Source organism: Hemicordylus capensis, chromosome 5 (assembly GCF_027244095.1).
Source record: "Hemicordylus capensis ecotype Gifberg chromosome 5, rHemCap1.1.pri, whole genome shotgun sequence".
Classification (NCBI taxonomy): Eukaryota; Metazoa; Chordata; class Lepidosauria; order Squamata; family Cordylidae; genus Hemicordylus; species Hemicordylus capensis.
In genome coordinates, this window is record NC_069661.1 from 189770184 (window position 1) to 189797334 (window position 27151).

At 42.4% G+C, this 27151-nt stretch overlaps 1 protein-coding gene across 3 annotated transcripts in view; it reads left to right on the top strand.

Moving 5' to 3' along the window:
- The first annotated feature begins 17176 nt into the window (after nucleotides 1-17176).
- Nucleotides 17177-27151, top strand: part of LGR5 (leucine rich repeat containing G protein-coupled receptor 5) — a 119791-nt gene continuing 109816 nt past the window's right edge. For all 3 annotated transcript variants that reach the window (XM_053258518.1, XM_053258519.1, XM_053258520.1), the window contains exon 1: nucleotides 17177-17831. In XM_053258518.1, the coding sequence (XP_053114493.1) occupies nucleotides 17578-17831 (254 nt within the window). In that variant the 5' untranslated portion in view covers nucleotides 17177-17577. The remainder of the gene's footprint in view (nucleotides 17832-27151) is intronic.

Here is a 27151-nt window from a genome sequence, read left to right on the forward strand (position 1 = left end):
CTAATCCTACAAGAGGGATTGCTGGTAGGGATGTGCACAGAACCGCGGCGGGGCAGTTTGAAGGCAGTGGGGGTCTCCCTCAGGGGAGAGTGCACTTACCCCTCCCATTGCTTTCCCCCCACTGGCATCAGTATTTTTAGCAGCCCATTGGGGCAACAGCATACCTGCGTGCTGTCCCATTGCCCTCCTCTTCCAGATATGACTGGAAGTTGCTGTTGCACCTGTGCACACTGGCATGGGCGCACGAGCATGCATGACAGGCTCACGCCTGGGCCGGCTGCACAACTTCCAGTCATATCTGGAAAAGGAGGGCAACGTGGCAACAGGGAGACTTGCTGCCACCCCGGTAGGCTGCTAAAAATACCGACACCGGTGGGGGGAAAGCGGGGTAAGGGGTAAGTGCACCTCCCCCCCCCGCTCTTAAAGGGAGACCCCCGCCACCTTCGAACCAGTGGAACCGCCAGTTCTTTGAACCGGTTCAGAAGCCCATAAAGGGCCTCCAAACCGGTTCCATGCACATCCCTAATTGCTGGACATTCCCATAACTGATGCTACAGGAATACTGACATCCAAGTCAGCGCAGCCATGAGATATTTTATCTGCAAAAAAACTGCAAAGTCACAGTGAGACATTGTTTCTGGGAACAGAAACAGAGGGGATCTGAATTAGACCCCTCAAAATCTGGAACAATTCTGCTGGATGTAAACCTGTGCTAAATCCAGGACAAAATAGTCATAAGGTCCACAAAGTTCCTTTAATGAAAGCAGTTCCCAAAAACATCACATACATAGTAAGAGCTGAGCAAATTCCCTTCTGCTGCTCCCTGCCCTTTTTATAGACTGACTCCTTTCCGCTGGTTTACACTTTCAAACCCCTTAAAGGCACAGTACACTCTTAAAACTACATACAACCACAACCTGCAGACGTAATATGTGAAGGATAAAATCACTACTTTGTTGCACACAGTGCAACAGCATAGGCCTTCAGAAGGGTTCTATGCTGTGCCTTATCAAATATGAAATGATCTTCTCCTGTTTACACTCCAGTTATCTACCTTGTCACTTCAGTTCCCATAGCTCTTCTGTAAACTACGGAGCTAATTTCAAAGCAGGTTGGAGAGGGCACTTAGGAGCGAGCATGTCTACTGCCCTGGTATATTCTTTATTCCAGATATCTACCAGAGCATCAACAGAATCACTGGCAGAACCAATTCTGAAACCCTCCAATGCCTCTTGGAATTCTACTGAATTCAGCAGCCTTCTCAAGTGGACCATCCTAATAGGTCCATCACTCTTGTGGGTCTTGAATGTGAGACCAAACTTAATCAGGAAGTTAACATTTTGAACACTCATTAATCAGATCAATAATATTTAATTTTTTGAACTTTCCTATAAGTGTAATCTATGCAAAATGACTTTGCCTGGTTGACAATGGACCTCACCTACTTGTTTATTCTAATATGTAATGAAGATGGAAGGAACATAATCAGCTATTCTTATAGGATTCACCCATATAATACAAAGCACAATCCAATTAAGCACTTCAACTGCAACTGATTTCAATGAGAGTTAAGTACATGCTCAACTCTTTCTAATTAGATTTTTACAGCTTTGTTGAATTGCACCCATAACCTGGAACTTAAAGAACTGCACAACTAGTTCCATGTGCCCAAAAGGACTTTGGACTTGTGTTTCTTGAACATCTACTCCACACCCTATGCCACATGGAAACCACTTCTGAAATGGAGGGGACTTACCAATGCAATCTGAATATGGCATGTGGGGGGCAGTCTCATGTTCAAAGGAAAATTAAACACATACTCAAACCCTTGAGCACATCTTAAGTAGCTCCTTGGATGCTATCCATAGTTTCTATTGTGATCCAAATTATAGTGTAATAAAGAGAAACAGGAAAGGCCATGGAACACCATGAGATTTGCTTTCAAGATTGCTCAAGAGAAAGGTAAAAGAAAAGAAAAGCCAACCCCCATCCTGGAAATATCTAGTCTGTCTGACTTCAGAGGAAATACCTTCCAAACCACTAATACACCAATTACAAAGCCCCTGAGCATGCAGGCAAGGCTTAGCAGTCAATCTCCAATATATATATATTTTATAGGGTAAAGCTGAACATTACATTATAGTAGAGAAGGACTAGAGGATTCAAGACACACAAGAATAAAAAGCAATGAGATGTGTTTTCCCAACGGTAATTTGCCATTTGAGAAGATAAAAACCAACTGGTGATGGAACACATTTAATATCTCCAACCCACTTACCAGCTATGAGGCACATATAAGTCTAAAGAAAAGGAGAGCCCAGTACATCTGGTGGAAGAATGCTAGACCAACTGCACCTTGGAAAGTGATCAGTAATGCTTTTAGACTTCTATATCCATTTGATATTTTTATCAGATTTGGCAGTGCATCTTTGCTTTGTTTGAATTGTCAGTGAGTTTAGGAAATGTTTTCCAATGACCTTAGTACAACACATGTGTTGGACTGTGAATGTTATCAAATGCATTTCTTAATACCAATACAGTCATTTGTCCAAAAATTCAGGCCTCACAATTGTGCACATTATACAAGTAACACCCCTTGCTGAACACAAGCACATTGAATAACACAGCTTTATCCCTACATCCTTCTTATTTTAGACTTATTCTTTTCACAGTTTCAGATCATCTTTGAAAATCTGGCATAGTTGTGAGCATCTTGCTATATGGTTGTAGGAAAATAACCAGCACCTCAGTTTTATCATTGAGGTATATAGACAATATTAATTCACTAGTTTGCAGAGCTATGGTGATAAAAGGAAGGGGAAGAAATTTCCTGTTAACAAAATATTGTCCTATATAACATCTGTATTTTAAGTCATTTCTATAACAATGTTGGGAGCTTCCACACTGATCAGCACCTCATAGGGGCACAGGTAGCATATGGGGATCCAAGGTCAGCTCCACTGTCAGTTTTATGTATGTTGTCTATGCTTTTATTTATTGGCTCACTAGTTATATGGTTTTGATGTAGCTCCTTTGAGAGGAATTTCTGCAACTTGAGGTGCCATCGCCAAAAAAAATCCCTGTGCACTGGCACTGGCCAGCCTTGTCTGAGGAGGTAAGAACGCTTCCTCTCTCTGTTTGTTTATTATATTTAGATCCTGCCTTTCTTCCATGGAACTCATGTTGGCATCTCCTGATCTCAAATCAAAGGAAGGAACATATTATTATGCTGCCTCAATTCCCCCCAATTCTCTGAGCAATGAGAGGTTCCAGGGGTGTTGCAGCACACTTGGATTCTGGTTCCACTAAAGATAGATTAGTGAAGGCTTATGGAGTCTTTGTCGTATTTGGTTTTTTTAAACAAATATACAGCACAGGCAGCTGCCATATACTGAGTCAGACCATTGGTCCACCTAGCTCAGTATTCTACACAGACTGGCAGCGGCTTCTCCAAGGTTGCAGGCAGGAGTCTCTCTCAGCCCTGTCTTGGAGATGCCAGGGAGGGAACTTGGAACCTTCTGCATGCAAGCATGCAGATGCTCTTCCCTTATTTTTAGATTATGAACTGTCCAGAGACTTTTTTGTATGGGGCGGTATAGAAATGTACTAAATAAATAAATAATAAAGAATGAAGAAGGTGATTTCACCTTTAGCCCTTTTGTCTCAGGTAGCTATTTGTTTTTTTTAATCAGACCCATCATGGCTTTGTTCATTCAGAATTGCCAAAGGCATTAACAGTCCCTCAGAAGCATCCTCTGAACCTCTTCACCTATCAGCCATGATTAATTCACTAAAGAATTGCCAACCTAGTATTTTATTTAACAAAAGGGCCAGCCATTACTAATTGCTGCAAGCTCACAGCATGTTGTGGGAGACAATTCCTCAAGTATCCTGGATCCAGATTATATAGTACTTCCAAGGTCAATGTCAACTCTTTGAATTCAGTCCAGAAACTGACAAAAACCAGTGAAGTGTTTTTTAGAATTGGTGTTCTAAGTGGTTAGCCCTCGACAACAGCAGAAGCATTTTGAACCAGCTGAAGTTTCTAGATTGTCTTCAAAGGCAGCCTTGCAAACAATGCCTTAAAGTCATGGCCGTCTGCAAAAATTGTTTGGAGATGGTGGTAAAGTGTATATACACAAATTATAAATAAAAGCAGCTGCTGCTCCATGTTAATTTGGTCATGAATTGGGAGAAACTGCCCCCCCTCCTTGGACACCCATGCTTAAAGTGTACCTTAAAGTATACCTGTTGGGAGGTTAGGCATGCAAAACAATTGAGTTGAAAGTATCTCCATCTCTTTCCTGATGCATTAGACATAGATTGAGAATAATAAAGAAAAGCACTTTCTTTTCTCTGAAGTATGTGAATATGAAATATGTACCTCTTCTTTTTAAATGTTCAGAGTGAATTATCTGGGAAACAAATTTAGTTATTGAATCTGGAATTTCTGTTCCTATTCAGTTTTTGTTCAATTCATCATACTCTACATGTCTGGAGGATTACACATTTTCCATATTGTCCTGCTAGGCAAAATGGGCATAGGACTTTTTAAACTAAAGACATTCAGATTCATTCCTGATTCGTGGTAGTGTGGCATATTGTGGTTTCAGCAATGAAGTCCACTGTAGGTTTTCTAACATTTTGAGAATATACAGTCCTAAAAACTAATGTCTGACTGGCCCAGCAGGAGATAGCAAAATGCTCCACAAACACCAGATGATATTTTTAACTATGTCTAAATATATATATAAAGATTACTTCTTTTCTTCCTGTAAAAAAATTATATATTTTTAACAGATAACATTTTAGAGAACAATTCAAAAATGTCCACAATCTCTTTGTATTCTTGTTAGGTTTTCATTGGTTTAAATCATATTAATGAAAGCATTGCTTCAAAAGTCTTGCAACCACTTACACACCAATTTGAGTTAATTAGCATCTTAAATTTTAGTATGATAATCACCATGAAGTTATTTTCTCACATAGTGAGCATTTTATTTGATGGCGTATCACATGGTGACAGATGGCATTTGACATGTTTTAGAGAAACACTCATCTTGCTGTGTTTAAAAGCCCTCAGCCCAAGAGGGTGTGTTATAAAGTTATCTTTGCCATTTAAAACTGATGTGACAAAATCACCTTGCAGTGACTTTGCCATGCTGTCAGGATCCCAGTGCTGTTCTATAATTTATCCCCAAAAATTAATCAAAGCAACCTGAGCAGGCTGCACCTTGCCCTGCTTGATCCCAGCTTCCTTATGTAAGGAAGTAGGAAGAACCACCTGGTAGGCAGGCAACTTCAAAACAAGGAGACCTGAGAGGAAGCTCTATTGCTTGTCTCAATTTGTATGACACTTCCCTACCGTTTTCTGGGATGCATTTGCATTGGTGAAGAGAATTTGGCATGGGTTCATAAGATCAGCCCTGCTGGATCAGGCCCAAGGCCCATCTAGTCCAGCATCCTGTTTCACACAGTGGCCCACCAGATGCCGCTGGAAGCAGGGGCGTAGCAAGGTTGGAGTGGGCCCAGAGACAAGATTTTAAAATGCCCCACCTCCTGAAGCTCAGCTTATGAAGTAAAAGAATCTTAAATGAGGTTGAGTAGTGGTAACAAAAAGCACAGTAAAAATGTTATATATGACCTATGTGCCACAATAGATCATCATCCTAAATTATTTTTTTTAAGGTTCTGTAAGTTGTGGACAATGCAAGTCATTTAATGGTCCTAGAGAAAGACATGCTGTTCTGGTAGCTCCAGGTCTTAACACTCACATCAATTTCAGAGGATGAATATAACTGAAGGAAGCCCTGGAGGTTGCGCAGCTGGGGGATTCAGTCATGTGACTTGCCTCTGGGGGCCCTCCCAAGGCAATGGGCCCCCAGACAACTGTCTCCCCTTGCCCTATTATAGTTACGCCCCTGGCTGGAAGCCTACAGGCAGGAGTTGAGGGCATGCCCTCTCTCCTGCTGTTAGTCCCCTGCAACTGGTACTCAGAGGCATCCTGCCTTTGAGGCTGGAGGTGGCCCACAGCCCTCTAACTAGTAGCCGTTGATAGACCTCTCCTCCATGAAGTTATCCAAACCCTTCTTAAAGCCATCCAGGTTGTTGGCTGTCACCACATCTTGTGACAGAGAATTCCACAAGTGGATTATGCCTTGTGTGAAAAAGTACTTCCATTTGTTGGTCCTAGATTTCTCGGCAGTCAATTTCATGGGATGACCCCTGGTTCTAGTATTATGTGAGAGGGAGAAGAATTTCTCTCTATCCACTTTCTCCACACCGTGCATGATTTTATAGACCTCTATCATGTCTCCCCGCAGTCGTCTTTTTTCTAAACCAAAAAGCCCTAGGTGTTGTAGCCTTGCCTCATAAGAAAGGTGCTCTAGGCCCCTGATCATCTTGGTTGCCTCTTCTGCACCTTTTCCAGTTCAGCAATGTCCTTTTTTAGATGTGATGACCAGAATTGTATGCAGTACTCCAAGTGTGGTCGCACCATAGTTTTGTATAAGGTTCCTGACACACTGATGTGTTACTACTCTTGATCTACCACAGAAGATGGAGGAAATTGAGCAACTTCGTATGCCAGTCGCTACTAAGCAGAGAGATATAGACATAGACATAGACATTGATATAGATGAGATGATAGAGATAGAGATAGAGATAGAGATAGAGATAGAGATATATAAAGGTCACCAGAGCAGAGATTTTGAAGCAAGTTATATAGATTGTGGCTGACATGATGCACAATGGTACACTGAACCTGTGCACCACGTTCCAGACTCAGAAGGCAGCTCTGATGCTGCAGATAATGAGCAGGTCCACAATCGGCACTACTGCAGTTACTCCCATTCACAACAATGGGAGTAACTGCAGTAGCACTGATTGGATAACCCCTCATTCTCTGCACTATCAAGCTGCCTTATGAGTCTGCAGCAGTCCCAATGCAATACACAGCAGTGTCATACCCAGGAGTGTAGCTATAACTGAGTGAATGCGTTCAAAGATTCCAGGCCCTCCAACTCCTGAGGGGCCCCCCACCTCCACCCCTCCCTATTTTCTTCATTATCTCCCTCACTCTGAGGGGCCACTGGAAAGAGGGACGAACACGGGCCCCTTCTCCCCTAGCTATGCCCCGGGCCATACCACTGTGCACCATGTCAGTCAGTGTCTGCCAATACATACCGGACTCCCGAGTTGTGGAGGAGTAACAACACTTTCTAGCCTCTTGCCTACCTTTTGCCTGCATCTGAGCCCCTGGTGGTGCAGTGGTAAAACTGCCGCCCTGTAACCAGAAGGTTACAAGTTCGATCCTGACCAGGGGCTCAAGGTTGACTCAGCCTTCCATCCTTCCGAGGTCGGTAAAATGAGTACCCAGAATGTTGGGGGGCAATATGCTACATCATTGTAAACCGCTTAGAGAGCTCCAGCTATAGAGCGGTATATAAATGTAAGTGCTATTGCTATTGCTATTGCTATCTGCTGACATGCAGAGGAAAGGCAACACACACACTGTCTCCCATGGCACTCATGTAGACACAGCAAAATTTGTGACCCCGAATAGCTATTTAAGGGAAGAAGCAAAATGCAGAACTATTTGGGATCATGGTCCTATGGACAGTTATAGCTGTGACAGTAAAGGGCAATGGGTTATACCCAAAGAAAGTTAATTATGGCTAAATTCCATTAAAATGAATGGGACTTGCCACTTGTCCCATTGAGTTCAATGGTACTTAGTCATGAATAACATTATTTGGATATAATCCAGTGTCATCATAGATACTTTTCAATAGATTTTACGAATATTTTTTCCTCCTCAGGGAGCTTCTATGAACCAGGCCATCTAGGAGAAACTTATTTAATCTTTTACTAGAAACATTCACATCTGTAAGAAATTATGGGTTGGTTTTTTTTAAGGAAGACTTATGTGGAGTTCCCATGTACAACATATGTATTCTTGTACTTTTTTTTCATCACTGTTGCAAAAAGAATACAATTTCACTGAATCACTTCTGAATAATTATAGTGCCATATATAATAAAATCTGTGTCACACCAGTTAAGTATTCCACTTACACAATGATGTTACTAACAGTTGGCCAAGTTACTCGAAGTCCACTTTCTACAGAAAATGTTATTAATTTCAAAAGGTTTCTCCAGAGTAAGCAGGTTGTGGAATGGAGATTTCACACTAACTCAGAACTTCTATCAGCCAGCAGAGGGAGCCCATGCTTTCAGGTTTTTTTCTGCATTCTCTTCTGTTTAAGTTCAGAAAGTTTTTAAAAGTAGAAATACTAGAGGAAGCTCAGTTTCACTATGCATTGTAAAGAAGATAACCTATTTATCCTGGTTATGTATTACATTCAGAGGAAGAAGAAGATAACCAATTTTTCCTGGTTATTTATCCAATTTATGCAGAAATTGTTCCTCAGACACTTTACACTTTTTTATTCTGCTGCATTGTAAAAGATATAATTTTTTAAGCATAAACTGTTAGGCAAGAGCTGTTTGTGTAGTACTGCTGCACTGCAATCTTCTCACACATTTTCTGTAACCATTTTCATAATTACATTAAAATTGTGCCCTCGAGTCAGTGTCGACTCCTGGCAACCACAGAGCCATGTGGTTTTCTTTGGTAGAATACAGGAGGGATTTACCATTGTTTCCTTCCAGGCAGTGTGAGATGATGCCTTTCAGCACCTTCCTATATCACTGCTGCCCAATATATAGGGTTGCCATATTCAAGCTTCCCAAATCCAGTAGCCTAATGTAGCAAATAATTTGCTATTTATTTATTTGACAAATTTGTATACTTTCCCCTCCTTCTCTGCCCTCCCATGTGATCAGATCCAGAAATCTGGGCAATCCAGGCTGCGTATTTGAAATCCATGTAAATCCAAGTGGAATTTAGCAGATGGGTGGAGGAGTCAAAATCCACAGGCTACCCTAAATTCTGGGGGACTTGGCAACCCTACTGATATAGGTGTTTCCCATAGTCTGGGAAACATACCAGCGATGATATGAACCAGCAACTTCTTGCTTACAAGGCAAGTCATTTCCCCGCTGTGCCATTAGGTGGCTTATAATTACATTACCAGACATTATTATCCTTTACCCACAAATTCTTTTGCAATAGAAGCAATGAAATCATGTAAACCACTCCTGGAAAGAAACTGGTCAGGTACTTTGAATATCTACATAACTGTATATGTAGCTAAAGTTCCAAATCAAAGATTTTATTGCATATGCAATACTTCTAAACTATAATAAAGCTTTCAAACTGGCTAAAATGTAGCACTTGCTCATTTTTTGATGCTGTGAAAAATTTTGGCTCTGAGCCCTTGCTACTTTGACATGTTACCATACATGATGGATGCCATCTTTAAAGCTAGAGAACAGCACAAGGACCACCTCAGCAAAGCATAGTATGATTAAGGGGATGGACCTCTGAACACAGCAGAATCCTTACCACACAGATCTTAAGGGTTCCAGAGCCTTCTTAGGATTGGGGTCAGGATCTTCAGCTAGGCATGGTTTACTAAGGGCTGATTCAGAGGGCAGGGTCCACTTATTCTAACCCACAGAACTTTATCTTTTGAACTTATTCCCTGGCTTTCAGAATGACTGGCTTACAACTATACTTAGATGATGAAATTCACTGCCTCGGGAGATCCAGCTATCCGCCCTACTGAATGCACTCAGATGGTGACCTTAAAACAACCATGTTTGGATGCACATTTAAAGTTTATGGTACTGTTCACTGGTCTTCATTTCTTCCCTGCTTCATTTCTTCCCTGCTTTTTTTCTGCTGGCTGTTGCTGTTAGATGGCTTCATTGTTCTATAATATTGATTGTATTCCACCCTGAGGATCAATTTGGGTGGAAGGTGAGGGATACAAATTACAAATACTGTACCTTATAAGAAAATAAAATATTCCATACAGGGTCATTCCCATGTAAAAAGCCCTCTTTGGCCACAAGCAAAACCATCCTTTCAATTGCATCACATTGGCTACAGCAGTGTTCAAAACAAGGCAAAAAGAGCAAAGGCTGCCCCCGCCAGCCTCTCAGGCTTGCAGTCATGGTCCCTAGGATATCATTCTGGGGCCATGTGTAGCCTTTGACCCCTCTTTAACCTTCTTATCCCCCAAAATCCTTTCCCTGGTTTTTCTTTCACACCAGAGCAGAAATGTTGGTGTCTGCTGCTGCCCCTGGGCAGGGAACAACTCTAAGCACTGGACAAAGGGATTTGGCTCGGTTCCATCTATTTCTATGCCCTTTTATAATTGTGCAACACTAGAACATATGAAGCTGTCTTATGAAGTCAGACCATTGGTTCATCTAGCTCAGTGCTCTTTAACTGGCAGTGGCTAAACAGGAATTAAAATAAGTGTCTTTTAATCTTAAAAAAAATTCAGAAAATTAATCAACTGCTGCAACTGCTCCACAAAGACATGTAATAAATAATACTTATAAATCACATTTATTTTTCTGCTATCTAGGCATTGGGAAGAGCTTAATAAAAAAAATCAACCACCCAAATTTTGACTTAGTAGCATACAGCAAAAAAGAGCATTTAAGCATATATTTATATCTAGGTGCAAGGATTCAGATCCAGATTGTTACCATTGTTTAAAAATAGGTTTGTTATCAGGAAATCACTTGGAAGTTAAACATAAAAGAAAAGAAATTTGTTGGGGGGTTTTAAACCCTCTCTACAAACCCTCTCTACTCCCTGAGGGTTGTGTACCTGCTTACTTGAGTTACAGAATTCCAAAGCCATATCCAGGATCTAGAAGACAATAGCTGTGAATGATGGTCCCAAGCACATGTTGCCCTAGGGGACGAAATAAGACCCAAGAAAATGGGAATTTACCCCATAGCAACAGACTCTCAAAAGGGAAACTGAAAAATTAAAACTTTAAAATCTCTGGGACTGGAGAAAAGTTGATTTCTGTTGACATGGATCAACCAAGCGATAATAAACAAGCACTTAGAGACGGGAAGAGGCAAGGTTTGTAAAAAGACTATCAGTGAATCTGATGCTAAGATCAGATTTCCATTCTTCGTATAAATGAGTATTGGTTTGAATGAAACATTCTAAAAATTGAACTCTTTTTTTAGTCTAGAAAGGATAGAATCTCTACCTTTATGGAGCAGTCTGACCACTTTTCCCCAAATGGTTACTTAGAGGTGATTTGGAAGTCACTAACTTGATGAGGTACCCACCTTAAGTGGTGCAGTGGGGAAATGCTTGACTAACAAGCAGAAGGTTGCCGGACCGAATCCCCACTGGTATGTTTCCCAGACTATGGGAAATACCTATATTAGGCAGCAGCAATATAGGAAGATGCTGAAAGACATCATCTCATACTGCATGGGAGGAGGCAATGGTAAACCCCTCCTTTATTCTACCAAAGAAAACCACAGGGCTCTGTGGGTGCCAGGAGTCGAAATTGACTTGACAGCACACTTTACTTTTAACTTGATGAAGTGAATAAGAGGAAGACTAGATAGACCAATTGTCTGATGTTATAAAGCAATTCCATGTGCAAAAAAATACCAAAAATCAGGAATCAAAAAGAAAATCAATGTTTTAAAAGATGAACTGGTGATAATAAGCACATATTTAGGTCCTGCACACAACCATGAGAGAGGCAGGGAGGAAGGGTGGGGAAGGAAGGGATGTACCTACCTTCCCCCTCAGATGATCAACGTGCTCCTCTTTGGTGTGCCATCACATGCCCACATGATCCGCACTGGCCTCCAGGAATCCCAGAATGCACCACAAAAGCAGCATGGTGCATTAGGCAATTCCCCCATGAGTCAGGCGCCCTAGGCGCCCAACTCTGTGTCTGCTCAGCATGTGTGCTCAGGCTGTGATCAGCCTCAATCTCAGTGCTCTGCTCAAGTAGTCCAACTCAGGATGGGTCGTCCTAGCTTGGGTTGGGCTGCTTGTGTGAATAGCCTCATTGTTTTCACAGATCCCCTTTGAAGCTTAACTCACTAAGAAGAAATTTTGAAAAGTGTTTAATGTTCTTTTTTGTTTATGGATTGCTGCTGTCACTAATCCAGCCCTTCAGAAGAATATTTACACAATTAACTCTGTCCATAACTACCCCCCCCCCAAAAAAGCCTACTTGTACAAGTGCTGGCACATTTCATCAACATCTTTCTGCTTTACCAATTAGGTCAATATTTCTCTTCTACTGAATATTTTGCATAGTCTTTAGTTTCCTTTCTGACATGAATATTGAGCTACCTACTTCCTAGAAATATACTAGAAGACAGAGAACAGAGAACTCACTCCTGTAAACTTTTGTTTCAGTACGCAAGCAATGCACATGCAATTTTAACAATTCCTCTAAAAAGTAAATTGTCAGAATGCTCATTTCCTTCTTAAATTAATGTTGTTGTTGTTGTTGTTGTTGTTGTTGTTGTTGTTGTTTAAAAACTGGACTTACCTACTTATTTCATATGTATAAATATGAAACACATAATCTGCAAGATTGGAACTATGCTCTTTTATTCCTACATTAAAAATTGTACACCTTAAGCATTACTGAGAGCACTGGAACCCTAGAGTATCTTTAGAGAAGGATTGAGAAGTGTGTAAAAGCAAGCATAGAAGCATCAGCATTGTCCCAAATATAACATGCTATGCAACACACCAAGGTACGCTGATTTTCCCACGCTTCTTTTTCAGATCTCTCACAACCTGAATCAAATTCATTGGCCCACAGTCTCCATCATTGAAGTTGGGGGCATTTCTTAAGAAAATTCTATATATTCAGCATAGCTGAACAAAAAGCAGTTTGGAATGGCTTCATGGCTCTCCATTCAGTTTCAGCTTTGTTTACATGAACTGGTAGACTCCATATAGTGCATATATCTCTTCATGAAGCTTTCATGGGGATGACAAGAATGTAACTATTACACTTGTAACTTACAGATAAATAACTGTATTTTTAAAATCAACACACTTCTTATACTGGCATTGCGCTTGGATACCCCCTAAAACATTCCTATCAGCTTCTGAGGAGGTAATCATACTTGGGGAAGAACTAGTGATGTGATATCCCCAGAATGACTCACTGAGTAACTTGATTTATCATACACACTGTTTAATAGTCTGATCCTGATATCTGATTCTTATTAAAAAAATAGTTACATGTAAATGTAGACTCAAATTATCAGGTTTCTGGATAGCAATATCAAGTTCCCAAGGTGTGGCAATGATAGACAGGGGAGCTTACAACCCACTGGAAACCACTGATAGGTGTATATTTTACAGCATTCGTATAGGTTGAATTAAACTTGTATTTGTAAGCTCCACTCCTCCCTTAAAATCCTTTCACTCCATCCCATGGGCTGATTATGTGTCGCCCGGAATAATTATGCTATGATGATGTGCTTTGCTCTACCATTATAGAGTCATCCTCTACCACCCAGCAGGTATAACCTGAGAACAGAATCTGTCAGATTACAGTCACCATATGAAATGGAGTCATGTGAAGGGGACTGACATGCAATAAGCAGTTGGGCCACCAAACAGCAAGGCATGTTTTTTAAATGTCATCTTTAATTGTAAATTTATACATTCTCTATTCATTTTATAGGTTTCTCAAGACTACTGCAGGAAAATGACACAGAATGAGAATTATATCCTTGGGTTTCATCCCAAGAATGCTACAGCATGTTCATCTTCACAAGGAAACATTACTATAGAAATATGAAGTAACAACATGAAACGAAATAAATTTCATCCAAAACAACCATGTTCCTGAACAAGTCATATTTGTGCTGAAAATGCACTGGCTATGGAGTCATTTGCATTGCATCCCCTTCATACAAACTAGTCCAATATCCCAACTATGCAATGAGTGATCACAAACAATTGCTACATAGTGGAGAATATGGCTGTCCAAATCCAGCTTGACACTGAATCCTATGCACATCTATTTGATAACAAGCACCACTGAATGTAATGGGACTTACTTCAAATTCCACATGCATAGGATTAGGCTGTATGTCTGCCCCAGAGCGATGAGAGACATAGTCACTAGCATCACCAAGAAAGAAAGCCCCCTACAAATAGTGTCATAGATGGGAGTTGAGCAATATATATATTTTTATATAGGGAATGAGGTAAAACCCTTCCATAAATTAAATCCTCAAATACATGGAAAAGTCTGGTTTGAAGTACAGGTGGCCCTGGTTATCCGCAGACTCTGTATCCACTGTTTCACATATCTGCGACTGGGTCTTAGAGACCCAAGTTCATTCTGCAGATAGAAAAATAGGTGAAATTTGCCTGTCCACAAGAGAGTGGCCGGAAATGTCCCAGATATGACTTCCAATGTTATTTCCAGCTGCCGTTTTTCAACAGAGAGCCATTTTAAAAAATATTTTTGATGAATATTCTACCATTTCTAGGGTTTGGGAAAGCATTGCTGGGGAGCTGGAGACCTGGAGAATAAGGTACTGTACTGTCCTTCTCTGATTTCTACCCCTCTTCCTTTTTTTGCCCCCCTTTTTTGGTTAGGAATGTAACCCCCCAATTTCCATTGACTCAATGTTTTGTTATTTGTGGTTTCCGTATCCACACCTGTAGGCGAGAAAGGAACCCCTGCAAATAACAAGGTCCACCTGAACAAATATTTGTTGTGCACCACAAAATAAAGAATTCAAATTCAATCACATCCTGCTTCTATTGGTTTTTTAAAAAGTCTTATTCAAAGATTAATATTTGTATTAGCAGCAATTAAATAAAGATATGTTAATATTTCATACTGGTCTGTAAGACAGCCAAACATATGCATACAAAATAAATAATCTTCAAGCAAAATATCCTTTTCCGCTCTCTCAATTATTAATCAAGTTTCATTTATCAAAAGGAAGTAAAGATATCAAGCCTAACTCATTATTTCCTTAGTATTAAAAAAAAGCCAAGATAAACAGTGGACTTCATACCTTTTAGAACAAATTAAGTATATCTATAGTAACCCAACAAAGAATGCAAATACTATTTCACCATACATTTGAAAAAATATTGACTTATTGGCTGACTAAACTTATTCTGGCATCCTTTGGCAAAGTATATTAATGATTGTAGGAATTCACAATGAATGGGACTGCCATCTTGACAAAGATGAAGGTAGAGTATTGGGGTAACTGCAACAGTAGAAGCTAATGGGATGCCCAGTTTGGATCCAATCAAATCTAGGAATTTCTCAAGAAACATATAGATTCTGCACACAGATAAAACAATCCTAAAAAACCTAAGAACTATGCTTCAGTGATTGGTGCATGCATATCCTTTGTGGCAGCCATTTGTTTTGTTTCTGCTCAAAGCAAAAGAGACATGTGACTTGGGACCTTTCCAGGCTAATCAGTTCTCTTTTCTTTGCTGTCTTTCCTCCCCAGTATTTACTATGGGGTGGGGATTAATCTTTTGTTTGATTTCCACCCCTCAGTTATCTCTACCTCCTTCTAGGATCCCATACTAGTTGATCCTTAATACTTTGGTAAGCTTGAAGGGAATTCTTCAGTGACACAAACCAGACTATGGGAAACATGAAGAAAATAGGGATTTTCCTATTAAAATAGGGAAGTAAAATAGGAAATTTTCCTTCCCATAGTCTGGGAAACATACCAGCAGGGATTCGAACCAGCAACCTCATGCTTGCTAGGCAAGTCATGAACCCATCTGCTCAATTATAGCTACACCCCTGAAATGGCCCTTCAGTCACTTATCAGAAGTAATAAAGGAGTTCAATTTGTAATGCCCTCCTCTTTCTCCTTCCCATGGGGCACTCAACACATTCAAGACATGAGCAGGATCTAGTGCTGGCCTAGTGAGAGTGGTTCCAGGGGTGGTGTTATTACAATTATCATAAGAAAGGAAGCTTATATATATCCCTACTGGGATAATGATAATAAATTAGGTTAGACTGAATAGAATCAGATATAGCACAGAACTGATTTTTGCTTCTCAGTCTCAGGTCTACTGTTTCCAAAAATGTGGAGGACTTCTTCATCACATTATCACAACATAATAGTTGGTAGTTAAAAACAAAACAAAACCCAGCTGGTTTGTGTCATTGGAGAATTCCCTTCAAGCTTACCAAAGTATTAAGAATCAACTAGTATGGGATCCTAGAAGAAGGTAGAGATAACTGAGGGGTGGAAATACTAGTTTCCCAGACTATGGGAAACATCTATATCAGGCAGCAGCATTATAAGAAGATGCTGAAAGGCATCATCTCACATACTGCATGGGTGGTGGCAATGGTAAACCTGTATTCTACCAAAGAAAAACCACAGAGCTCTGTGGTCACCAGGAGTTGACACCGACTCGACGCACACTTTACCTTTACAGTACCTAGCTCCAGAGGGCCCCCCATCCACCCCTCCCTATTTTCTTCATTATCTCCCTTGGAGGGGCCTCCTAGCTATGCCCCTGGGCCATTTCACGTGACTAGAGTCGAGCACATTTTGCCACAAATTATGCATCTGCCCACCTAACGCACAGAGCCAAGTTCAGGAAGTATTAGAGACGGGTTGACATTTCTTCCCCCGACACCTCGCGGGCTCGTGCTGCTGTACCTTAACAGTGCCAGGAGAAATAAAAACCTTTCTATATCACCCATATCCATATGAGTAGCCCTGAATTTCGACGGACTATTCAGTTAATGGTGCACCGTTGCTGTCGCGGGGGGAAAGGTGGCAACCTCAGTAGAAATACTGACACAACCTATTACACTTAGCTGTGGTTTTACAGGGACAGGTGGGCGGGGGGAGGCGAGATAATTTCGTGGCGCTCGTGCGTGTGCGCGCGTGAAAGAAAGAGAGGAGACTATGACTACATATTGTGTGAATTCTACCCCCTCGTAATAAATGTGAGTCGCCTCCACGCTGGCCTTTTCCCGCTTGGCGCAAAAAGTTGCAGGAAATAAAGCAAACAAAAAGCGCGCGCCTGTTGCATTCGGTTCTCTCTCTCTCTTGTTCTTCAAGAGTCTCTCTTGCTTCGCACCGTCCAACCTGAACTCCTCTTCCCGGCTCCAGCAAGACCAACCACGGCAGCGCACAAGCTCCTCCTTTCCTCCCCGGCTCCTCCTCGCCAGCGTTCTCACTCCGACCCACCGGCCCACCCACCACAGGCGCTGGCAGGAGAGGGGAGCGCAGCGACAGGCAACGCTTGGGCGACGTCACCGGGCGCGCGCGGTTTAGACTCCAGCTCTTTAAAAACGGCGTGTAAACTGAGATGCTACTACAGAGCGCAGAGCGCCAGCAGCGGCTTGGGCTACAGCAGCAGCCGCTCGGAAGGCCGCATAGAGACAGACCCTCGCGAGCAACGCCAGCTGTTGCCTTCACACACACACACCCGCACCCACACGCCACCTCCAAGTGCAGGCTCCTGCAGCAGAGCGACGGCTTCTCCCCAATTCAGAGCCGACGGCGCTTCTGAGCCCTGCCACCCTGTACAGCCGAGGGGAGGGAATGACAACAGCTCTCTCCGCTTCTCGAAAAGCAACTCGGCAGTCTTCGTCGCAGGTCCCCGCGCTGCCTTGGCACCATGGACACCTCCCCTGCTGCTGCTACTGCCGCTGCTACCCGCGCGCTGCTGCTTCTCGGCTTACTAGGGCTGAATGCGGCGCCTTCGGTTCGTGGCGGCGGCGGCGGCCGCTTGGGGAGCTTGGCCGGGAAGCGCCAGAGGAGTTGCCCAGCCGTCTGTCACTGTGAGCCAGACGGGATGCTCCAGAGGGTGGACTGCTCGGACCTAGGCCTCACAGGCGTGCCCGCGAACCTCAGTGTCTTCACCTCCTACCTGTAAGTGTCTTTGGCGCGTGGGGCGGGCTCCTTTTGGCAGGCAAGGAGATGGAGAGGGCGGGAAGGGCCAGTGGAAGAGTCACCTCCTGGCAGAAGTAACCAAGCTGCGGTGGAGGTGTAGCTAGGTAAGCGTCCGCCGTTATTTCAACCTCTTCTGTGGGTGACCATCACCACCATTGAGACAGCAAGACTTCCTCTGCCCTGTGGGGGAACTGAGGTTTTGGATTAAGGGACAGCCCTCCCCAAAGAAGTGATGCTGCTACAAGGGTATCTAGCAGCTTTTAAGCAGAAGACCTGGAAAGGCTATTCTAACTATCACCATGAGCTAAATCATAAGGACTAAGAAAATAAATAATAGGATCCAGAGTGATCCATGTCTCCATCAAAGTTTCAGTTCCCAAACTACTTTCTCTCAACAGGACTACTGCAGACCAATAGTGCAATCCATTTTCTAATGGGGTTTATGCTCATGAAAGTGTGCATAGGATTGCAGCCGAAATGTATTCAGGATGGGAGTACTTTATTGTAGCTCTTCAATATGTTTAACTTGTACTCCTTGTTGCATATTCAGAACTCAAGGATATCTGGGGATATAGACAGCCGAGTTGTGAAACCTGTTTAAAATATATATGCTAAATCTGTATTTGAATATTGCTGTACTGTCAAAGTGCAGTACTGGATAGAGGGTGTAGCATGGGTATGGGCAGAGATGTATGCTAACCATGGATTTAGAGAACCTAGGTGAAAATAATATGGTTGAGTAGACCCCTTCATATTACAAAATTTCTACACAGAAAACACTTTTGTGTAGGTATTAATATGTATGTACATACATACATAAATCTGGGCGGGGCAGGGCTGCATGAAACTCTGGATAACCGATGCTAGTCAGTGTAGTTGATATGAACATAGATGGACCAATGGTCTGATTTGGTATAAGGCAGCTTCATATGCTCCAAGTATGGTTTTCTTACATGCTTTACTTTGCCACTTGCATGCGCATGAAGAAGCTGCTATCATCTGTGGCTTCTTAGTGCATGTGCATTGGGTAACCTTTTATTTTATTTTATTTCCATTTATATTCCACTCTTCCTCCAAGGAGCCCAGAGAGTGTACATAGTTATGTTTCTCCTCACAACAGCCCTGTGAAGTAGGTTAGGCTGAGAGAGGTGACTGGCCAAGAGTCACCCAGCAAGTATCGTGGCTGAATGGGGATTTGTACTCAGGTCTCCCTAGTCCAGCACTCTAACCATTACACCACTATACCACGCTTTATCCTAGTATGGGCACTTCCAGGCAGGGCATCTGGGATGGAGATAGTCTGTCTCTCCTTCCTTCCTTCCTTCCTTCCTTCCTTTCTTTCTGGAAGGTTCATATAATGTCGTTATCCATCTGTTAGAAAATCTTGCTTTTGAGAACTGCTGTACAACAGAACAGTGACCATGTATGTAGACTGTTATTGCTTCTGTAGCTCCCCTCTCTGTCTCTCTCTCTCCTTCTCTCAATCTCTCTGCTAGGAGAACACACAGATACAACAGAAACAGGAGGGGTTAAAAGGGTAAAATGGCAAGAGTCAATCTACTGTGCCCCCAAAACATGCCAAATCTATTGCTGTTTGGAAAGAGTGTTGCAATTCCTCATGTGACTGCAAGTGGAAAAGCAGTGACTGGCTGGCACTACAAGCAGCATGTCTGGAAGTACTCTGTGTCTTGAGGTGGTGTTGTGCAATCCATTCAAAGATAAATCCATCTCAATTCAGACATATTTAGGATGTACATAATTCTTAAAGAGTTTATTAATATAGTCAACTTGCTTCTATAGACAGAAAAATGCTATATTGCAAAATAAGCTCACAATACAGTATATGTGAATATACAGCACCAAGTAATAGAGAGCACAGAAGAACTGGATAGCTACCAGTTGACTCTGAAATATCACATTTGATCTTTTATAGTTAGCTTGAGTCTTAACAAAAATGTAGCTATGTTCTCTGTTACAGACTTCTTAATATCAGAGAGAAAAGAAAGATATAGTAATCATATAATCTACCTAGGTACATTCCAATTAGGGAATCAGTTATCCTATTCCATGTGAAAACTGCAAAAGAGCAACACTTATCTCAGTGCTTTGTTTTCATTTGAGCCACAAGGGCATGATCTTATATGATCATGCCCTTATATAGCTGATTCTCACAACAGTGATTATAGGGGCTTCATAAATTTTTTGCTTAAGGTTTGTATGTGTCCATTTTGAAAAATCTTGCTTTAATCACCTGTTTATCAGAAAATAGATTATAACACATTAGGTGTTACTGATCAAAATAGCAATATTGATCATCATATATCTGCTGTAAATTACCCATTGTTCATAGGGTAATTTAAGATGAGGCAGTAGCATAAGCTTGAGAAGACCTGCTGGACGTTATCTTTACCTTTGCTTTTCAGGGCAAGGCTTTGAACTACAGTGTTTGATTTAATCTTTAACTGATCTCTGTCTAGATCTCTTTCTGTAGTCCTAAACATCCTTGCTGGGGAGTAAGCCCTGTGAACACAGTCAGACTTACTTCTGAGTAAATATGGATAGGAATGTGCTGTTAGAGAGAGAAGGTGGAGCAATTGTCCATAAAGGTGGGTATATTCAACACTTCCATCACTGGAAAATATAGAAAAGGTGTCACTAATCCAGCAAAAGATCACTTGAGATCTAGCATCCAGAATCTAGAAAGGAAACTGTAGTGTCTATGTGTTCCTAATTGTTAGAATAAGAAATACATATAATAAATGACTTTTACTCTGTGAACAAAATTATTTGGTATAATTTGTTTTTTACTGCATGCTTTTTTCTAACTGGACAGTGAAAAACAAAGAGAATTATGAATGGAAAACATATGGATTGCCAGTATGTTACTCCCACAGCATCTTACAGTGCTGTATCAAGTACATGACTTTACAAAAGCAATTGTTTTAATAAGTAATTTTGTGTTCCCCTTTGCAATCATTTGGTGATTGTTCTATATAGAAATGTATTATGTTAATTAATATATCCCTATTCTGGTAGTGTTGTCTTTGTTTTCTGCATTTAAGTGTAAGTTTCTCACTATGTTTGTTTGCATTCTTAGTGTTTTATCATGTGTTCTTTCTGCAATTTTTGTTCTGCATTGCTGATAGTTACAACCATGCATCATGTGTTACATTATGGGGAAAACATTCTTTTAATTACTTTGTACACCTGCGTCAAACATGTTTACTTGGAAGTATGTTCTTTTTATTACAATATACTGCTAAGGATGTGTATTTAGGATCCTGAGTTTTGATATAGTGTTTTGATATAGTTTCTGAAATATGTATCTGCATGTGGCTTCCCCCCCCCCAAAAGAAAAGCTACATCTTCTATTTTTCCAGGAAAACCTCTGTGTTTCCATGTCAACTGTGCTATGAATTGTGCCACCTAGCAATCTTCTTTCTTTCTTGAGAAGTTCCTTTTTCTACTGAAGAACTGAGTAATAAAACAAAATATAATTCCACGTTCTTGATAGCAGATACTTGGCAATGCCAATGAAAAATACTTCTTCAAAACTAAGACTAACCAGATCAGTAGAGATTGAGTGGTTGCATATTTTGCCTGGCTGGCAGAAGTCTACCACTCTACTGACATTCAGAACACCTTTTTCAGGACAACCACATGCATCTTTTGACCAAAACCATAGACACTATTAAACACATACTATATAATTATTCAACTATGACTGCGATACATGTTTAGGACCCTGAAGTACTACCCCACATAGTAAGGGCTGATATAGAATCTTTTGTGCAACTTTGTTTATTGAAAAAAGGGTTATTTGGGATGGAGCACATCACACTGGCTATGTCTTTAGAATTCTCTGAAGTGCATAAGTCAGGTCTGGATACTTGAGCTAAACTCCGAAGGCCGTGGTTTCTACTTAATTCAACACTTGGTACCTGTCTCCATTCCTCCCATGTGTGAATATTGGGTGTTGTGTGCTAGGCAACTGGACATGGTGGAGATCATTCTTATTGAAGAGACTCAAGGCAAAAATAAAACTGAACACAATTTAACCTTATTGCTTGAGGCTCCCTTAAAACCCATTGAATAATAATAATAATAATAATAATTTAATAAATAATTAATAAATTATTAATATTTATACCCCTCACCTCCAGTGCACTACTGCTCGGGGCGGCTCACAACAATAAGATAGACACAAGATACAATAAAAGTAATAAAATTAACTAAATTAAACAAGAAAAGGAAAAATAGAAGAAGAAAGTTGTCAGATTAAAAACCACAATCATTAGGTTCAAATTAAAACTGAAAATTATAAAAAGCTAAAGAAGTTAACCTACCAGATATAACAAAATAATAATAATGGAGCATTAAAAAGCCTCCTTAAAAAGGTGCGTTTTAAGATGTTTTTTAAAAACACTGAGGGAGGGAGCATGGCGAAGCTCTTCAGGGAGGACGTTCCAAAGCTGTGGGGCCACAACCGAAAAGGCCCTGTCTCTAGTCCCTGCCACCTGGATCTCTGTTAGTGGAGGGATCATGAGCAGGGCCTGAGATGAGTGGGAGGCCCTGGCAGATTCATATGGGCAAACACGATTCTACAGGTACCCCGGCCCCAAGCCGTGTAGGGCTTTAAAGGTCAATACCATCACCTTGTATCTAGCCTGGAAGCGGACCAGTAGCCAATGAAGCTGACACAGGATGGGTGTAATACTCGTGAAGCGACTTGCACCCACAAGCATCCCTGCGGCAACATTCTGAACCAGCTGGAGCTTCCAAACAGTCTTCAAGGGCAGCCCAACGTAGAGCACATTGCAGTAGTCCAATCTGGATGTTACCAACGCATGAGTGACGGAGGTCAAGTCCTACTTCTCCAAGTAGGGCCGCAGCTGGCGTACCAGCCGTAGTTGGTAAAAGGCGCTTCTGCACACCACCGCCACCTGTGCCTCCAAGGACAGTGTTGGGTCCAGAAGCACCCCCAAAGCTTTGAACTTTGTCTTTCAGAGGGAGCGTGACCCCCTTCCAAGACCAGATTTACCTCATTACTCAGATGATCAGTTCTACCAACCCAGAGCACTTCTGTCTTATCTGGATTGAGTTTCAGCTTGTTTGCCCCATTGATTCCAGAACAGCCTCCAAGCCCCAGTTCAGAGCATCCACTGCCTCCTGGTGTCTGCTGACTTAAAAGATAAGTAGAGCTGGGTGTCATCAGCATATTGATGGCACCGCAGCCCACACCTACAGATGACCTCTCCCAGGTGCTTCATGTAAATGTTAAACAGCATGGGGGACAGAATAGATCCCTGTGGCACCCCATAGGCCAAGGGGTGGAGGAGGCATCCCCCAGCACCACCTTCTGAGCACAACCGCTTAGGTAGGAACCAAGACACCGTATAACCATGCCCCCAAGTCCCAACCCAGAGAGATGTCCCAGAAGGATGCCATGGTCGATGGTATCGAAAGCAGCTGAGTGGTCCAGGAGGATCAACAGAGTAACACTCCCTCTGTCTATCTTCCGGCTTAGGTCATCCACCAGGGCGACCAAGGCAGTTTCAGTCCCATATCCAGGTGAGAAGCCAGACTGGGAAGGACCTAAGTAATCAGATGCATCCAGGGCTGCCTAGAGCTGAGATGCCATAACGCTCTCAAACACTTTGCCCAAGAAGGGGAGGTTTGAAACTGGTCGAAGTTTATTTAAGTCATCTGGGTCCAATGAAGGCTTTTTAAGGAAGGGCCTAATGACTGTCTCCTTCAGGCAAGGGCGGACCACCCCCTGCTCTAAAGAGGCATTCACCACCCCCACTACCCACGGACCCAGTACCTCCTTACAAGCCTTCACCAACCATGAAGGGCAAGGGTTGAGGACACATGTGGTAGGCCTCAACCTTCCAAGCAGCCTGTCCACCTCCCCAGGCAACACAGTCTGAAAACCATCCAATAGAACAAGACCAGACGGTGCGTTAGCAACATCTAGTTCCAGTGCTGCAAAAATCTTGGCATCCAAGTCAGAACGGATATGAGCAATTTTATCTGCAAAATGGTAAAGCAAGTCAGTCACAGTGGGCTGCTGAGTGTTCTGTTTGATGGTCTTTGGGGTCCTCAGCTAGGAGGCCCCGAACCACTTGAAAAAGCTCTGCTGGACGACATTGAGCTGACGCAATGGTGGCGGAAAAGTAGGATTTCTTCGCCGCCATCACTGCCATAGAGTAGGCCCTTATATAGGCTCTAGCCTGTGTTTGGTCACATTCATTCTGAGTTTTCCTCCAACAACGCTCAAGCCGTCTACCAGCCTGCTTCATTGTCCACAACTCACCTGTATACCAGGGAGTCGCTTGGGCTCAGCATGTCGGGAGAGGGTGCCTAGGTGTGACTGTGTCAATCGCCCAACCCATCTCCTCATACCAAAGGGAGACCAGGACGTCAACAGGGTTGTCCACTCTCTAAGCAGGAAACTCCCCCAGAGCTGTTAGGAATCCATCAGGATCTATAAGCCTCTGGGGGCAGATCATCCTAACTGTTCCCCCACCCCTGCAGAGGTGTTGTAGGCCCACCCTCAGTTCAATATTCATGAGATAGTGATCGGTTCATGATAACGGTGTTGAGGCCTCCTGGACTATCCATGAAGCACCACTGTCCACCATTGACCCCAAAACCAAATCAAGCATATGACCTGCCACATCTGTGGGACCAGAAATCAGTTGAGATAAGCTCATGGTCATCATGGAGGACATGAATTCCCGAGCTGCACCAGACAAGGCGGCATTAGCATGGATGTTAAAGTCCCCCCCAAACTAACAGCCGTGGGGCTGTCAACGCCACATCCAAGACCACCTCAATCAGCTCAGGCAGGGAGACAACAGGGTGGGTGGTATACCAACAGAATCACAACTTTGTCTCATGATCCAATCACTACATGCAGGCACTCAAACTGATCAGAAAGGTGAACAGTGCATCTGGTGAAGGGGATGGTCTCCCAACGAACCAGGGCAACCCCACCTCCCCACCCACCCCGCCTTGGCTGATGCTGCACCTGGGAACCTGTTGGGCACAACTGGAAGAGATTTACATCACCCCCCTCATCCAACCAGGTCTCTGTAATGCATGCCAAGTCTGTGTGCTCATCCAGAATAATCTCCTGGATGGCTGTGAATTTTCCATTTATGGACCTGGCATTTAGTAGCACCAGCTTCAGGCAAGTAGTTACTGGGGTCTGCTTGGATGGGAGAAGGACAGGAGGGTGTGATGACTTTGATATAGCCATTGCGCCTTCCCCTTACCTGGCACATCCTACTCCTACCGCCATATTGCCCTCTGCCCAGGACTACCTCAGTCAGAAGGGCCTCCTCCAAAGTAACATGTCCCCCCAAACACATTGTGAAGACCAACACCTTAGTGATAACAAACTATAAAAACTACCTCCTATTAAAATAGGGCATTGATAGTGAGAATTTGTCTACCTGAGGGGTATGGGAATGTTTCATCACCATCTTGTGAATTATAGGCCACTTGAAAATACCCATATACGTTAAAAAATATAAAATGTAATAAATTATATAAAATAAAATAAATGTCATCCACCCCAATCCAAGATGGCGGACACATGAACGTTTGAGGTGCAAGAGATCTAACTTGTAGACCTCGATTTGAACCAAATTTAGTCCAGTTGTAGAGACAGTGAAAGGAAAGTAGGATGATTAGTTCTTACTAGAACAACTTGTTTTTATTTTATTACTGAAAGTAGGATAACACTTTCCAGCACTAATAATCATACCAAAAGAAGCAAAGGTAGATAACAAATTACTGTTTATTAATCTAGCATAAACAAAAAACTTGAATGGAATTCCATTTCATTTGAGTTTCCATATTGCCTTAGGATCCCATTCTCCTCATTCCCTCCAGAAAAACCTTATTGTAAACAGGATAGGCAGAATATGTATCCTTCAGTTGCAGCAAGTCCTAATATACTGAGTAGTGTAGGACTTAATATTCTACCTAGGGGCAGGTAGAATAAGGGCTCATTCTAAGTCTGTCCTAAGTAATTTCTGTATTGGGAGCTAATTGGCAAGAGTATTATCTGCATTCCTGAAAGTTGTGGATTCAGGTAGAACTTAGTATCCTACATATATCTGTCTTGAGCCATCCATACGTGGATGGGGAACTGGTGGTCAGATGCGAGTCATATCACTCTCTCATGTACTGTGCAAACCGATATGCCCTACACCCCCATCCTAAGCATCTTCTTATTTTTATTCCAGTAGGATTTACTTCCAAGTAAGTATACACAGGATTGAGGATTCCCTCCAGTCGTGCTCCAAGGGAAGGTGGAGCGGGAGTGCAGCAGTCTTCCTGAGCAGAGGCGTAACTATAGGGGGGGCAGGGGGGGCACGTGCCCCGGGCGCCATCTTTTCTGGTCACGTCGGGGGCGCCGCCATGACAAATTTTTTTTTTAATTTTTTTTAATTTTTTGTTAATACAAATGTTTCCTGCTCAGTGCAGCAGCGCTGCAGCAGTCAAGGGAGCGCGTCGGCGCCCCCTCCTCCACGAGCGGTCCCTTCCGCGCCGCCCGCGCCCCCCCCATTGCTTTGCTGGCGCCTGGTGGCCAGTCAGTGGCCTGGCTTGGCAGCGGCGGCGGGCGCTTGTGAGGAAAAACCTAAGTATAATGTAGTATGTTGGGGGGGCGGGGGGCACGGGGGGCGCCATTTCAGTGCTTGCCCCGGGCGCCGTTTTCCCTAGTTACGCCTCTGTTCCTGAGGCTTATGATAGTAATGCTTAGGCATGGTTTAGTCACACTTTAGCATATTGCCTGAACCTGGCAATTGCATGAAATCAGTTCTGTTGAGTAACATGAATTCCACATGCTGTTTGACTGAGGTTAAAGTGTGGACCTCTGTTTCTAGTTCTGTCTATGATGATGTTTTCTTTTCTGTGTGTTGTAGTGAAAACCAAGGTCCAGGATCTGCAAGTCCTTTCCACGTGGAACTTCCATTAAGTCATGTAACAATCCTGCAGCACAGGAAAACCTTATCTCTGTCTAATGAAGTAGTAGATAACAGATGAGGGAAGTAAACATTTTTAATGAGATCTTAGACAAGTGATTTGTGACAGAATCAAAATGCAATTCTAATCTTTCTGGTAGTAAGTCGATACCTTTTCACATCTTGAGGTGTGTGTAGGTGTTTATTACTAATAATGGTTTAGAAAAGATGATATTTAAAGAAAGGAGTTACAGAAACATTTTAATATAATATAACATGAACATAAGAACGGCCCTGCTGGATCAGACCCAAGGCCCATCT